A 17,280-nucleotide genomic window follows, 5' to 3' on the forward strand; every position below is an offset into this window, starting at 1 on the left:
CAACAACCATTCCAGGAATGTGCTAGGAATGAAAAGATACATTATCAGAAAATAGCATTACAGTAAACCACAATTTTTAATTCTGAAACAGTATGACAACTGCAGAGATTTTTTAACTAGTTCTGACAAAAGTAACAAAATACCACCTTCCTAATGACTAGCCCTGAACGCAGTGGTATGTGAGAGAAATCCTACCTAACACAGGCCTGCTTTTAATAGGAATAACAGCATGCAGCTTCCAGATATTCTAATTTTTTAACTTCACTGATGTCCGGCATGTTACAGCTTACTGAAAGAAAACTAAAAATCACTGCGTCTGTTGACAGAGCTTTTGGAGGTTTGGCCATTACTTGGAATCTAACTTTGGAGAACAAAAATCCACTGCTGGATACTGTTTAGAAGCAAGAGTTTGTGGCTTCTCCAGAGATATTACCTTGCATTAGCTACACATATTATCATTTCAGAGGTCAGGTTCTCCGACCTCTGAAGGGCTGTAACAGGACAAAAAAACTCTTTTCCAAAGTCCAGTGAGTCAAAAAGAACCTAATCGAAGTCTGATTGAGTCTCCAGCTGTACCACAATGAATAACTAGAGTAGAACTTTGCCTTCAGGTCACAGAGACCTCACCTCTGTGGAGAAGAAGCAAACTCCATTCAAACATGAGAACAGGCATCAAGGTCTGATGCAGAGCCTTTGAAGTGATTGTGAGGTTCTGCTGAACTTTGTATGAGTTAAACCATTAACAAATACGCTATAATCAGCACTTCCTAAACATACTGCACTGATTACCTTTTTGCTTCCAGGCCAAGTTAAAGAGCTGGGTTATGATCTTCACAGAAGCTTAAATGACCTTTGAAACAAATGAAATTCTGATTTCTTGAATAAGGTATTAACAGGTGCTCATATTGCTATCTCCTCATATGGCATCTACAGGACATCTTCAGTCTCTGGGGTATGCATGCACTCTCTAGAAGTCCAGGTATCAATTCAAAAAGTGCAACATTTTTAATAATCTATCGACAAAAGGAGTAGGAGGGATATAATAACAGGCATCAGCAACAGAATCTCAAAATTACATAAATCAGCTCACTAGAGTCAGTTACATCAAATGAAGAACTGCTCCAGAAGTGTATTCAAGGCATACAGGTGATTAAGTGTTTCCTCCAAGTACATATTATATACACCTCTATTTACAAATATGCACAAATATGTCTGTGTATGCAGTACTGAGGTGGGTATACGAATGTATGTACCTAAGTATCCCCTTAAGAGGATAATTAATGTTTTCATGTTGCTTCTGGTAGCAGAACATAAGGAAAAGCAGATGTGAATCTAGAGACTCTCATCCCTTACAGCTCTTTTCTACCTTCTCTTCTCTACCACTTATCTAACTGTGCATTTTGAGGGTTTTGGCAAAGTGATAACCTAGAAGTCATCACATCTGCTTTCAGTCTCACTTAATCAAAATTAACGTCTACAGAACAGCATCAACACTCAACAAAAACAATACCAACTTTTGATAACATACCAAAGTTGGTTTTTGTCAGGGCTTCTTTTGTTAAAGAAAGAAAAGATAACTTCACCTTAAGTGCCCCTTCCCTTCCCCTCAAAGACAGAACAAAACAAAGGTAACTAAAATGCCCACATTAACCATAGTTACTGGCGGATATCTTTAAAGAGAGTTTGGCACACTTACAACTAGAATAAATTTGCATTCACTAGAGAATTCTAGTACAGGGGATTGAGTTCTAATGCTGTTCAGCTCAATGCAAATCCATTCAGTCAACTACTCTTCTCCTTTGCAACTTTGTTTATCAGGATGCTCTACCTTTAAATAAAAGTAGGATTTGGGGCACCTGTGAAGTTAATCCTATTTATGCTGGTACTAAGAGAATACAAATATATGAGCATCATGAACCCAGTAATAGACTGACACTACTGATATAAATATACAGAATTTCATGTTTGGTAACAGCCTTCCAGTGGATACTTTTGCCTACAAAAATGAGTTTTGCAGTTGCTTCTTCTTTTTTTTTTTTTTTTTTTTTTTTTTACAGACCCAGCAATAAAGCAATTACAACTTTATCCCAATTTTATAACTATACACCTAAGGAATATTTTGCTGTGCTTCACTAAATCATGGTATAATTCCTCTCAATTAAAGGGCTTCTTTCAATACTAACGACATTAGAAATGAAAGAGAATTATAATTTCACCATAAATTATTCAAAGTGCTAAATACAAATGGCCTCATTAACACTACACTAGCTTTGAGAATGAATAAAAGATTATGCATGGAAAAACAAATATTCCACAGTTTCCCTAATGTCTGAACTCTGAGCTTAAAATCACAGCTCTGCCAAAACACCAGCTATTGCGTTTTGCCTCAAGGCAGCTGAGAAAACATTCCGCACTTAAAAATCAAGGTCTTCCCCCCAAATTGTATAGTCTTGCCGTATTTGAATAAACAACAAGACCAGACACAACATTCATACAATGTATCTTACTCAGTTTCTGACACAAGATACTTGAAAATACTATCTAGATAAAACCACACATAACATACTCTGCTTCCACAACTGACTACTGGATTGGATCCTGAGTATGAGTACCAATTTCGTATCTGGAGTCTCCATACATATCATAACCACACTGAAATGCTGGAGCTGCTGGAGTTCCCTACCCACGCTGAAGCCTGGTCCTTCTTTAGACCTTCTTTAGAGACCACTTCTACTGATGCTGTACAAAACAGAGATTGCTGAACATGCCTACTCCTTACATGGGCAAAGTAGAGAGTTATGCAAGCTAAGAAATTCAGGAATTGATTCTGTAACATGAAGTGAGGATGGAGAGGAATTTTAAGTGAGATGAACATTATTTATTACAATGAATGATCAAATTAATAACAAACAGTATTATCATAAGTGGAAAAGTAATAGTAATTTGCTAATATTTCAGAGCTAATTTCTGCGTTGTTAATTTTCAAATACTTAGACTTGCTAGTGTAAAACTATAACTAGAAGAAACATGACAGAATACTACCGAGTTTCTGTAATGAGCTCTTATTATATCCTGAATATTTCTATTTTTTGTTGAATTTGTGCTTGCGGGCATAATATTACCATATTCCCTCAAAACAAGTACATTTAAGGCAACAACAGTAAGTTTAGTTCTTATCACTTGCATTTTAAAGCTACTTATTTGTCATTAAGATGAAATTCATTTGTAATTCCTGTTTATTTTTAGAAAAACTGCATGAACATTTTTCACCAAAGGGATCACCCAGGAGATGTAAAAATGAAACACACCTAAACATATCAACACCACCTTCTAAAATAGTTACTAAAGGTTCCCAGTGAGCACAGGAAGGCCAAGGTATGGGTCAGAGGGTTGGAAAGCGTAAGGGAAAAGATTATAACTCTAAGCAAAGGAAGCACAAAATCAAATTGTTTAAATAAAAACATTTTAAAATTAGTATGTCATAGTTACAGTTACTTCAAGAAAGACTTGATCTTCAAAGAATTGTAAGATCACATCCATTGTAAATCTGGTTCAGTCATCTGCCCCACCACCTTTCAAATTAAGAGTATCCAAAATTCTAACTACTAAGGGGGGAAAAAAGCTTGGTCAAAATATTCTGACACAATGATAATTTAAACAATGCATCCAACCCAGTACATAGAACAACTGGTTCTACATGTTTCATTGCAGATCCATTTACTTCTAAAAACTGCTCTCCAAATTTGTGCCATAAATACCAGAACGGGAGTGATCCCTGTTATGTCATGTAGTCACCACCTTAATGCAATTAGTGGCTCCCCAGTAGTCAACCTAGAAAGAACCTAGGCAATTAGCTGTACAGAACATCACACAGGTTTCATGTGAGACGCCTGCTTTGAGGAAGTTCATTTCCAGACAGACAGTGGCCATTTCTCAATATTTTGTATAAACACCAGATATCTAGTATTTGCCTCCACAGAAAGTCAGGATAAAATGATAAAGTGAACCTCATGAGATCAGTTATTGCACAGTGTACAGAGATTTTTTTTTTTTTTTTTCCTACAGGAGCAAACTATGGGCTTCCTCTCTCCAACTTCTGCTGACAGAGGGATACAAGAAAGGCATTAAGTGTAAATTTTTCCCCATCCTCACCCCATGCTCTTTTCCCCCTATCCCTCTTCCATTTTTAAACACTTATTTCCTTCTGCTAAGAAAGATGACTGTTAGGCACCTTGTGTTCTCACCACAGTGAGACTAAAATTCCTGGATTTATATATATACACCAATTTATTTGTATTTATTTGTTTATATTTATATATATATCCATTGTAATGACTGTTCAGTGAAAAGACAGTAAGAAACAATCAGTTTTGATAGGAATATGTTCCTCCTTTTTTTCTCATTCTGTCATTTTTTCTCACATCATATTCCTGTCTACAAGCTGGGAACCCCAACCAACACATATCCAGAGACTACATACATTAGACTAGACTGCTGTTTTCTTCTGAGTCATTCCACAAGGAATATATATAGCACAGTGAAGTAGATTCAATGCACACAACACTGTCCATAACTCATTTACATTAAGAGCCTAAACAGTAAACTTTCTCTGGATTCAGCTATTTCTGTTCTCCAACTACAGGGAAATTCAATCTACAGCCAAAGAAAAAATGGAGATGCATAGTGACTAGAAAGACCGCAAGTCATGTAGATAGATTATTAAAAAAAAGAAGTATAAAAACTAATCTCTTGTCCTAAAGCAAAAAACAAGAGAGCTCCCTTACATGCCCCACCCCTCATATCTGGAAGCTTTTTATAACTATATTACAGATATCAATTTTATTCATTTGAGAAATTCTCATGCTGTTTCAATATAACCCATGTAAGAACCCAGATAATTTTTAAAGACACAATAAGTTCTATAAACATAAAGTTTAGGAGGCATTTGAAGAAGTGGGAATTAGCCAAAGGCAGGTTTTTCTCCAATTTCCTAATCCCCACTCATTATAAATAGTTTTACATGTAACACTGAAATACAAAAACTGAAGATCATTGTAAATTAACTGCTATTTGATTAGTTTATTACATAAACACATTTGTACCTCTAGAATGGAAGGAAACGGAAGCAGAAGTGACTGATATTAGAGGTTGGATGTGCCCACAAGGTATGTAGCATTCAGATTAAAAATTTGATCAGACACTTCTGGAAATATGACAGCTGTCATGAGATTATTTGGTACCGTTTCCCTCATGTCAGTGGCACTGAAGTTTATCCAGGAAGTGCTGCATGTGATCCTCATGGCACTTTACAAGTACACCCATCCTTCTCTGTACTTGCAGAAATGGAAGAAAAACTGATTAAATTTCTGATGGTAACAGCTATTTAATCTCTCTGGAATTGTCACATTCAGTGATGCAAAGCTCGGAGAATTGACCGAGTGCCTCCAAACAAGCATTACACACTGTGAACTCTGCAACAGTCCACACATGCAAAGGAACAGAGGTTTTCTTAATTTTTTTTTAATGGGTAGCTTCAGTTCCCACAAGCTAAAAAGCTGGCTCTGCCTTTCATTTGATCTAATCAGAATATAAATACGCCAACAAAAACAGGTGGTTTTAAATTTGACATTTGGGGGGCAAGGAGGGGAAGTTTTCTCCTAACCCTTAAAAAATACCAGATGGAAAGGAAACTCAGAAAAAAAAACTATTGATATAACTCACTAGGACTTATATTTTTTCATCATTCATGAAGTACTCAACCTCATACTATTACAGGCTTCTAAGGATAACCAAGAGGGTGTTATAAGAGGGAGAAATAGATGGCTTCACCCCTTAGAAAGCATTTCACTGGATTAGACCCACCCTTTGGGCAAGTTGATAATGAAAAATGGGGGCTGGAGGGAGGGTTTGTTTTTATACTGCCTACATCTCAAGGAGGGTTCCTGTGGTGCCACAGGAAGGCTTTGTCTTCCGTCCCCACATCTCTCCTAGCAGGTCAGATGAAGCCAGGTCCACAGTAGTGCTCACCAGAAGACAGTGTTGGTTCCACAGCCCTGTGGTGCAGTGATGCTTGCAGTGCTCTGCAGATGAGCTTCACCGAGCCTGGACATAAGGCAGATCCTAATAAAATCACCATTACTTCCTTCCTCACTCCCAGAAGTCTGGTTTCTTTCCAAGCAGTAGTTTATACTCAAAGATCACTTTAAATTCTATTTCCAACCAAAACCCCTTAGGCTTCTACAGAAATAGAAGACAGAAAGTTTAAAACTAAACTTGACTGTGAAAGTTACTATTGAAATAGCTGTGACATGAAAAGGAATATTAAAGAAGCTTGCTTTTTGTCCCAGACATCTGCCTTCTTTCCCTTTCCTCATACCCCATCTCCTCCTTCAGCTCTGTGTTTTACAGAGACTGGAGAGGCTTTAAAGAATGCAACTGAAACAGGAATCGCCACTCGTGATCAACCGTTCTCAAGGAAAATATTTCACAAATCCTAAATTGTTGTTATGATCAAAAAAAAAAAAAAGGGTGCTTCCCAAAAAATAGATTTCCTTTATGTTGGAGTTAAAATCGCAGTGTTTTGTTCATAGGAGAACCACTTCAATGCATGGTAATCCCTTCAACGCCGTAGAGCCATTAAATAGGTGTGACTACCTCAGTAGCTGCTATTCTAAATAATAAAAAGCTAAATTTCAACCTAAACCCCAAATCAGAACCTTTACGCTGGGTTTACTCTGCAGAAGAAAAACAAATTATTAATTTTCTGATCATTAGAGAAGGTAATCTGTTACTCTGGAACTGGATCCTGAAGGACAAAGAGCAGATACACTTTAGAGAGCTTCACCTGAGTATGAACTTGGAATAGTTTCACTGAAATATGCAATTCATTTCCCCAAGAAATGACAGATATATTGCCGTGGTTTCAACAAGACCTACATCAAAGACAACTTCCACAAAAAATCTAAAAAAAGCAAAAAGAAAGATTCTCACAAAGACTCCAGCTTTGCAAACTATGATGGCTTTTGGGGTCATTTAACGTACATACCACGTGATTTTCCCATTACAACTGTCATAGTTTTTCTCCCTTCCTTCTGTATTCCTGCTCTTGGTGAGTCTGGAGAGATACCAAGACAGTTCACTGATCGCACATTAACTAGATAGTTAACAATCCTTAAAATAGAGGGCTTCATTTCATTACCAGAAAAAAACCAAACTGGCAGGGACATGCACTTCAGTCAAATCAGAAATAGTTGTAAACAACAGAATGGAAAGGAGTTTGTGAGTCCCACTCACGGGGGCTGCTCTACCCCAGGAAAAAGGAAAGTCTGCTACTGTGCAGTTCAGATGTGTCACTCTCTTTCTTTCCTTATTCTATCTTCAAAATAAACCTTTGCAGCCATCCCTTAAAGGTTATTTTTGTGTTTTAAAGTATCTTGCATTTAATTTCACATTACCCAAAAGATATCTCACATGGTTTTTAGTTTATTTCTTAGGTACTGCAAGTCTTCCAATTCACTTCTGATGAATTTAAATGGCCTATGTTTTTCTTCACTTATACTAGTATTAAATTATCTCATTTTTAGAAGGGCAACCAGTCATCCTGCATTTGCATTATTAAGCTGTCTCAGCAGCATTGTACCTGTCACTAAACATCCATGCTAAGGTGATAAGAATAGGATTATTATCATATTGCTACATTTCATGACCACCTTCCACAATACATTACTTCTCAGGCATTCGCATTCTTAAGGGAATGCATTTAAAAGCTGTTATTCATTAATCAAAAGTTTTGTTTGTTTGTGAACACAAACTCTATGACCAAGTAACAATGGCGTGCAATAATCTATGTACAGTTTTGTCTGAACATCAGTTCGGTCAGCTTCCCAGCACGTAATACTAGGGAGTTTATGTGTGTGTGGGGGAAAGTAGCATGTCTGTGGCTGGCCAAGGCTCCTTTTTCATGCAGTCTTTAATTTTACTCCTTTCAGTCCATCAGGCAGGCAGGTCTTGTTAGTTAACCACTCTTATTTATCTGCTTTTATCCAGTCTCATGAGAAGGCAACATGCATTATCAAAGCACATTGTCCATCATTACTGAAGTCAGACGGAGTATTAAGAAGAGTCTCCCATTCTGCTCACTGGGTTTACACACTCCTACATTGAGTAAATCTGTAACGAGTGTTTTCCTAGCATGTGATGAATCAAAGACGATGACAGATTTTAAAAAAGTTGCATACTGCCAGAGCAGAGGAGTAACATTTTGTTTTGTGACAATTCTAATTGTTTACACTAAAAGAAATTACAAGCAGATATACAAATAATAAAAATGTCACTCCCAGTCATATGTTTAATAAGTTACTTAATAAATTACACTCCTTAATAAGTTACTTGGGAAATGAATGGCACAGCAGATGAACAGCGTATTTTACTCATCAGCAATACAAAGTCCTTGTTTTTAAAGGAAGGCAACATGTGTTTGTACCCACTAATACCATCAGTTCCAAATTACTGAATGATGACAACTTTAATGCACTGCGTGGCATGAACATAAAATAGTGGAAAATCCTGAGCTTCAATTTCTTCCTCATGAAGAAATTACAGGACAAACTTTCTGATGACTCTGTAACTTCACCTGACCTGTTCATAAGTTTGCAAAGGGGTACGAACAGTGATATTTGGTGTTTAATTGTGCATTAATGAAATTAATTCACACAACATTAATTTAATTAATGAATACCTGTCCAAATGAGCTTTCTGTCATCTTTCCAAATTTTAATTTAGGACATTATTCTGCATATTGCCAGAAGAAGTAAGCTTAGTTGCGTAATCATCTTTCCTCAGCTAACTATGTTGCCAAAACATCACAGCCTTGGATATCTCTCTCTTTTAAGAAAACCGTAAGTGACAAAAATCCTGTCTGGTCATGTTCTTAGCTTTCTTTTAAAAGCATTTTAGATCTTGTTGCTCCAGGGACTAATCTGAATGAGCACAGAAACCACTCTTGTAAAATCCATACTCCTCTAGCTTCTATAAAAAAGGAGGAGTGAGTCAGTACAACCCTGAAAGCAAGAAGGAAGAAATAAAATAGAGGGGAGAGAAAAATTTCTCTCCCAAAGACTTGCCTTCCAATTTTCTATGTGCATTTGACATACCAGAAAAAAAGTGACTTAACATTTTCCTGCATGACACTCTCACAACAGCTGCCTGCCTGGGGTAGCAGGCACCCTGCAGACCATCGCTTCTCTATGGCAGGACGGAAGGTGAAGGGGCAAAGAGCACCACGGCACAGGATCTAGCTGGGCTGCCACAAATACTGCCAGGAGTGTAACAACTTGCCTTATTAGCAACGAAACTAATTAAGTCTGACTTTTTACTGCTTTGTGGCCTGTCTTTATGCTTCCCTGCCCTGCTATACCCGTTTCTCCATATCTCTGACATCCCTTTCCCACACCTCCAGTTCTTGACAGCGTGTTTTTCTTAGTACCTCCACAAAACACTTCTCCTCCTAACAAACGTGACAGGAACCAGTCTGCAGTTCTCAATATGCAGACGTGGTAACACTATCAGCATTATTAACTTAGGAAGAGAAAAAAAAATTATACCAATCCCAAGCTGATGTATTCCTAAGAGGAAACTTTTTTTTTAGTTCCATTTTTGAGTTTCTAAGTTCAGTGAAGTGTAAAAATTTAAAAAACTCACCTTACTAGTATTTTAGTGTGACATAAAGGAAAACATCTGCATCGATGGCTTGGGCCAAGACAACCTATTTTAAAAAGCCTGAGACATTTGAGAGCTCAGCATCCTACTCCCTAAATATAATCTCCAAGTTAAGCATCCCACTAGCCTCCTGCTCTGCAAATATACTGTGCTGTCTACATATTTATCAGCCTCTCATATCAGTGCTTTTTATTATGCAGCACTCTGCAGTATGGTCTTCCTGAATTCAATGGCAGTCTTTTCACATCCAAGTGACACCTCTGCAGCATCTCACTGATACCAAGTATGCAATGAATCAAGCTGATCAACAAAAACTGACCTCTCACCTCTACATTTGTCTTTTTGTCCTTAGACTGGGAATACCCTTGAATTCTGGCAAGCAGCTCAAATACAGGAATTGCTACCATAACATACAGTGGAAATTTGAAGAGCTTCACGTGACAGGTTCTGATTTTGCAGAGGAAATTCCAGTATAAGTGCAGGGACACCAGAAGTAGATCACATTTGTCTGAAAACTTACATACACTCTTTAATTAATAATATTACATTTCATATTAAAAAAACCCCAAACTAAATCAGATATGCATAATATGGAAATATACAGAAATAGGCTAGGAAGAAATCAATACACATCTCACATATAGCAACATCATAACAATGGAGGAGGACAAACAGGAGACTCTAAGAGGAAGCAAAGGCAATGGAAGGAAGAAAGCACCACTGATGCGGGATTTTGTAGGAACAAGATTTTGGTACATTGCCAATTTCTGAGTGAGAGATAAGAAGGCATCTTGTGCTTTTCTAAATAAAACATCTGCCTGTTCCAATACTTTCATGCACTAATATACATCTTGTGCAGACATTAATTTTAGAGATAAAGTATCTTTTAATTAAAAGTGCAATTTTTTTAAACGGGTGGCTGATACCCTGCAGCGTCTATGGAGTTCTGTAAAGTATCTTTCCAAATCTATTATTTTTTTTAATCTCTACATGTTGATTTGAAAAATCTAATGTCTATATATGATTATTTCCTGTTGTAAAGAATCTAGTCACAACTGATTGACTATTTAAAATACACCTGAAAATTCTGAGTTCATATCACCTCTATCAGGTTTATGTGGTTTGGTACTTTGCTTTTTCGCTCAACATTTCTGTATTCCAGACAGAGTTTTAAATGTCTTGTACTATGTGACACAGGTGATTATAGAGCCAGAGTAATGGTAGAGTGAACATCTTTATATGGTCTTACAACAGTTAAAAATGAATTATGTATATTACTCTGAGTAATACAATTCAAGAAAGAGAAGACATTACCTGTATCTTTCAGGGATTTTTTTTTCCTCTAGCAAAACTTTAAAGTAACTAAAACTTTATTCATTGCTGAAATATTACAATGACAATATCAATGACTACTCTTCACAAAGAGCTGTGCCCATCACAAAGTGCAAAAGATCACCCAGCTGGGTGATCAGTTGAAAGATCAGTCCTGCACAGAGCAGACCATCGATAGCCTCCTGAACCCTGAAATGCAAGGCAAGAAATTCCTTAACGGTACCTGTTACTTCTATGTAGCAGAGGAAAACCTCTGAAACTAACACACAGTTGCTGCTACTGAATTTGGTGGTAAATCCACTTTATGTTCCATACACGCTTCCTTGTTGATATCAATTCTTTAGATAATAGCTTATTTAGATAACTACTGCTGACTTGAAATTGACAGGAAGCGTTAAGGCTTTACATGAGCATATATATTGGTTTTTACAAAACATTTGTCACGTAGCTGTGACACTTCCCATACCACAGCTTCTTTTTACAATACCTTCTCCACCCACTAAACACGTCTTCCCAGATGTCCTAGCATTTCAAAGTGTCCACCAGCAATCAATATAAATATAATTTCTTTTGCTATATTTTCCCCTCAAATAAAAAGCCAAATGTGTTTCACAGAATCAAATCATGCTATGACAGAGGGGCTGCAGAGGAGGTTACCAGCCAGAGACCTCACAGCCACTGCGGGGAGAGCCAGCCAGCCTTGCACAGTGGTAGGAGGAGGAGCTCTCTGCTTTAGACCGCAAAACGGGAGGTTTAGAAGATTTCTTCTCTGTTCAGGATGAGCTAGAGATGAAGTAACTCAGCGAGACTTACTTTCCAGCACAATTAGCAGCTCTTCTAGCTACCCTGAATCTTCCAAGGAGACAACAAAAGCAGCCTCATCCTTCCCTTATGCATTGCTTTTGCTGCCTTTGGGTAGGAGAGGTAAGCACTGAATTAACATTAACATATGCCAATCTCTGCACGTGGATGAAATCATTTTGCCTTTCCAGGCAATGCTGTCTCTCTCAGGACTGTAGCTGCCTAGCTTAATTCTGGACAGCAACGGGTGGGTGGGCTCCAGGGAACTCACAGTTAGGTATTGCATCTGACCATAAAATGGCACATGCCTTGCTTCTAGTTCAGCATAGACCTTAGACAACAATGAATCAAAATAAACTTATACCTCATTATCAAACCGGTTTTTAAATGGCATGATGAGACTTGCATATTGGTAACTTGCTCAAAGAACCTAACTATAAAAGATTTTGCTGAACACACAGAGTCAGTCTTCAAGAAAAAGAAAAAAGGTTAAATAGAACAGATTCATCCACAGATAAAAATTATTAACAATTAGGAAATCAGCAGAAAGTAACATAAACACAAGCAGAAGACAGGTACCAGATAAAACAGAATGGTCTTAAAAAAACCCCAAAAGTCAGCCTCTGCAGATGTAAAAAAACAAAATTAAAATTATTTTAGGATACAGAAAATATTCCAAATATATTTTTTTAACAAAAAGAGAAAAAAATCCTCAGACACAAGGCTGGTAGAATTTCTGGTTTGACAAGGCAAGCAAACTGGCACAGCAGTAGAGAAACTGAGGGCATGACTACATTTGCAATTAAGAGGTGAGCACAACTCTTCAGGCTCACAGTACGCTCATCTTCACAAGTTTCATAAAATGTGAGCAACAGCTACGTATAAACAAAATTACTCTGAGCTGACACACCAGAATGTATTTCCTACTTCTGAAATTCAGCCAAAACACCAGATTACCCCAAATGTGACAAACAGATAGGCTTTTCTGTTCTCAGAGGACAGCACTGACCTTTCCTAACTGAGCCACTGAGGACTAACTGAAGTGCATGGAGAAGACCTGCTTTTCCCATTCTCCTACTTACAGGAAAAGTCTCGGTGCAAACAATTACCAGCAATATGAGTAAAAAAATCTTATTTTTGTGTAAGGTCAGATCCAGTACACAGCTACTCCTTAACTGAACAATAGAATAAGCTCTCATACAGGCAACCAGTTCATGGGACATCATTTGAGTTTCAAAGAAACAAAGGCCAATTCTGTTACTCAAAGCTTAGTTTGCCTTTTTGTTTAACAGGCAAGCTACATTATTATTGTTAGTTGTATGTAATCATGTATATCACAAATGTTCATACTACTAAGGTAATACATGATTTGTCACATGACTTGTTAAGTACGGGACAGTGACCGATTTGACATTAAATGTGACAGCGCATCTTACCTTAGTTATATACTATCTTCAAAGAGTAAGCAGCCCTTAAAGAATATGTGTTTGCTACTACGCACTGGTTTTTATTTGGGGGATGGGTAGCCACTGCTTATTGCTCTTGGAAAGCTCCCACTGAAATGGACACAGCTATCTTAGAGGAGAATACTGCAACACAGCTGAAACTGGAAAGGTATCTTGGGATCAAATGCTGCACCGCAAATCACATGGCAGCTTTTTCTTTTTTAAAACTACGACACAAAATAAAGCTGATACTTTCTTTGCTATGATAAATATCATAGAAGCATATTCATCCCCATTACTTAACAACAGAACCTATAAACTCCCGCTGATTTCTTTATCCATTTCTAAAGCACAATTTACAATCCTACACTGCAGATAAGGGTACGCGGCTCACAAGATTAAAGTCAAGGTCACATATTGCGCATACGCTGCTGCCTGTGAAACAGGGATCCGTTTCACAGACTCCACGTATATTTTTAGAAGGGGCTGCTCTAGCCATCAGCTAACAGCCCTTGAATTACAAAAGTGAAGATAAACTTTGGCTTAAAAGGTAAAATTTAAGGCTTCTGTGCCAAAACAGACAGACCCCTGCTGATTCAAGGAAGTAAAGTAGTTCCTTTTATCCCTTCACAAAACCTGAATGGGAAATCCCCAACATACTCAGCACGAGCCTAATGGAGCCAAGAGTGAAACTCCCATAGACTTTGATAGGACCACAGGTAGACAACCTTTGAAAAATCCTCGTTCTATAGTATGTCCGGTAGCCAGTATTCCCTGCATGCATCTGTTGTACCTTCTTCTCTATTCATACTGCAACTAGTTGCAAATAGAATGCAACTATTCATACTAGAGCTACAACAGAACCACTAGCACCATGCAAGCTAAGGCACACAGGGTAAGGTAACACAGAAAACGTTTCTGCCTTCCCCAGAGAACATCATTTGCACAAGATATCCTTAGTGGATACCACCAAGTATCAACAATCAGAAAGAAGCAAATACATTGATATGCAGTAATAATTATTATCACATGCGGCTCATTAGAAGATAATACTTCCAAAATTAAGCATTAGGCCTAATTCATGGATATCTACACAGGGACTCTAAAAATTCTGTTCACATAAAAAGTGAGCAGCAAAATCTGGATTTTTATCCAACTTTAATGATGGAAAGATCTTTGAGGCATACCCCAAATAAACAGACAGAGCAAGACAGTATTGTTAACTACCTAAAAATACAGCTCTTTCTCTTTTGCCTAGTGGAATGGGCTGCCCAGGGAGGTGGTGGAGTCCCCATCCCTGGAGGTGTTTAAGACGCGGGTCGACACAGCGCTTAGTGATATGGTGTAGTTGGGAACTGTCAGTGTTAGGTTAATGGTTGGACTGGATGATCTTCAAGGTCCTTTCCAACCCAGATGATTCTGTGATTCTGTGATACTAGTTAAGATTGCTTTTTACTAGAAGGGATTAAATTGCAGCACCTTTGTGCAATAGGGAGACACCCAGCAGAGATCAACCCCAACTACAGGTTCCTTAGTGAATGAGTGTTTGTACAATCAGGACTTACCCATAAAGGTGACCTGAGGCCACCAGAGATGTAAAACTTCTACCTCATCTCCCAACCCGCGTGTTCTGGCACGCTACTGAAAATGCTTAAGTAGCTAAATACTTCAAAGCCCCACGAATTTTTTGCAAGTCACTCAGAGAAGACCCCTTTACTTACTATTGTTGCTGCCAATCTGTACATCAGCCACCTTTTCTTTGCCTTATTTCAGCAAAGTAACAAAGACCTAGAGCTTTAAAAGACATTTTATAACATCAACATCAGTGTGTCAAGACCTTCAGCAAGCGGGGATACAGCTACAGGGCTAAATAAAAGGAGGCCAAGGAATAAGTACAAGCAACATGCTTATCATCCACACTACTCCACTATCAGCCAGCTCCTGGACTCTGTCCTGGACTAGTCCAACTAGTCAGCTCTGAGACAAAACAGATGGGTAAGGCAGGGAACACTCAACCTTACACACTTGGCCTAGGAATCTGTTCCCAGACGCCTTTCATTTGGCACTACTGGCATCACTTAAAGGCACAAGTTCTTGACTAGAGAAGATATGCCCCTGTTTTTAAGACAAGAATCCCATACAGGACGCCACGTGTATGTACATCGACCAGTTAAGGACAGTGGTCTTCCTTATGGAGGTGACAAGCTTTCAAGACAAATGGATGATGATTTATGAATTGAGTAACATGTTAAACAAAGGGTAAACAAAGGGCAGAAGGAATTTGCCACCTAGGTCACCTTACCATAGACTATTATGTGATTTCAAGTAGCTAGTATTATGACAGATTCTATTTTATACCCTGTATTTGGTTTTGTTTATCTTTTTCTGGAAATATTCTAAATTATCTATCATCCACATCTTATTTTAGTAGGTTGCATGACCAAAGTGTAACTCAGTAGCCTACGTTAGCCAAAACATTTTCAAATAGAGGTAAATTCTGAATGCTCTGCCTTTGCAGTGACCTCCACTCGGGAACCCAGACTGATTCACCAGACATCATTCGTCAGCAGATACACTTTATTTCAAAACTGGGGAGCCTCCTGAGAAACGAGCCTGATTCTCAGGAGTTGTGAAAAGCCATCTGCTTATATGTCTAAACAATGTTTCATTTACAAAGCACCCACTTTTCAGAATCTTGGCCTCAATTTAGGACAAGCAGTTTCTTGTTATCAAACTTTCACTGATGCAACTAATATGACTAATACCAGACTGTCAAATTAATGTACTGAATCTTAAAGTTCCTCAAACTGCTGCTTAAAATTAATTTTTTTCCACATTGCTCTAGAGACAAACTGTAACTCCATTCTTTACCAAACACCTGTGTATGAGAAAGCCTGCTCTTACATTCGACCACCAAAATTCAAAATGACAAAAAGGAGCAGTAACACGAAACTCTTAACACAAAGAATGGCCTAAATAACAGTTTCAGGACGTCCAAACTGATGTTACTTACTCTGCTCTCTACTCTGTCTTTTCTGTATTTTGAAGTGCTAGTATCTCGGGCATTAATATGTCTTTAAGTAAAATAAATTATTGTAATATGTTCATCACATTTAGCTTTTGATACGTTCAAGCCGCATGTAATGTTGGGGGAAGGGGAAATCTATATAACCTGTAAAAGTAGTTTACCAAGACCTAACCACAAACCTTTAGCTGTTTTACCATTTTAATTTTCCTTCCCGCTCCCCCTTATTATTTTGCTCTGTATCTTGCTGTACATAAATCTTCTTACTGAACTCACAGCACCTCCAGGGCACTTGTGGTGGGGAGGGAGAGGGAAGAGGGAGGCGAGGGGGGAATTGGGGGAGAGAGGGGAAGGAAGGGGGAGGAAGGGGGAGAGGGAGAGGGAGAGGGAGAGGAGAGGAAGAAGAGAGGGAGTGGGGCCCCCGCCGTGTCGCTGAGGGGGCTGCAGCGAGGCGAGGCCGGCGCTTCGTGCCCGCGCCCCTCCCTTCCCCAGCCGCTCCCTCGCACCAGAAACTTCTCGCCCGGGGACGAGGCGAGGCGGGACCGCCGCGGGCCTCCCCCGCCCCCGGCCCGCCCCCCGCGGCCCTGCCCGCCCCTCGCCCGCCCCTCAGGGCTGCGCCCGCCCCGCGGTACCTCGGAGCCGAGGGAACTCGCGTTCCCGGAGGCTGCGCAGGCCGCCGCCGTACCCGTAGCTGTACCCGGGCGGGCAGGCGGCCTGGAAGGCGCGGAAGGAGAGCGGCTCCCTCCGAGGCGCTCCAGCCATGCCGCGAGCCGCAGGCGGGAGGCGGGGAGAGAAAGTCTGACAAAAACACCAGCGCGGCCGTGCCCGAGCAGCGGAGCCACCCTGCCGGCAGCGCTGCGGGCAGGCACTGCGGGCAGGCACTGCCACCGGCCCAGCACGGCCCGGCCGCCCCTCGCTCCTCCCGCCTCCCGCCCCCGGGCTGCCCGTCTGCCCGCCCTG

The 17,280-nt window shown here is 39.4% G+C and overlaps 1 protein-coding gene across 2 annotated transcripts in view; it reads right to left on the reverse strand.

Moving 5' to 3' along the window:
- MOCOS (molybdenum cofactor sulfurase) overlaps positions 1-17,193 on the reverse strand; it is a 231,180-nt gene extending 213,987 nt beyond the window's left edge. For both annotated transcript variants that reach the window (XR_012629746.1, XM_074875541.1), the window contains exon 1: positions 16,953-17,193. Coding sequence is in view for 1 of the 2 variants with exons in the window: in XM_074875541.1 (XP_074731642.1) it covers positions 16,953-17,082 (130 nt within the window). In the remaining variant the exon portion in view is untranslated. The remainder of the gene's footprint in view (positions 1-16,952) is intronic.
- Positions 17,194-17,280: the final 87 nt, after the last annotated feature.

This window comes from Strix uralensis, chromosome 1, assembly GCF_047716275.1.
Source record: "Strix uralensis isolate ZFMK-TIS-50842 chromosome 1, bStrUra1, whole genome shotgun sequence".
NCBI lineage: Eukaryota > Metazoa > Chordata > Aves > Strigiformes > Strigidae > Strix > Strix uralensis.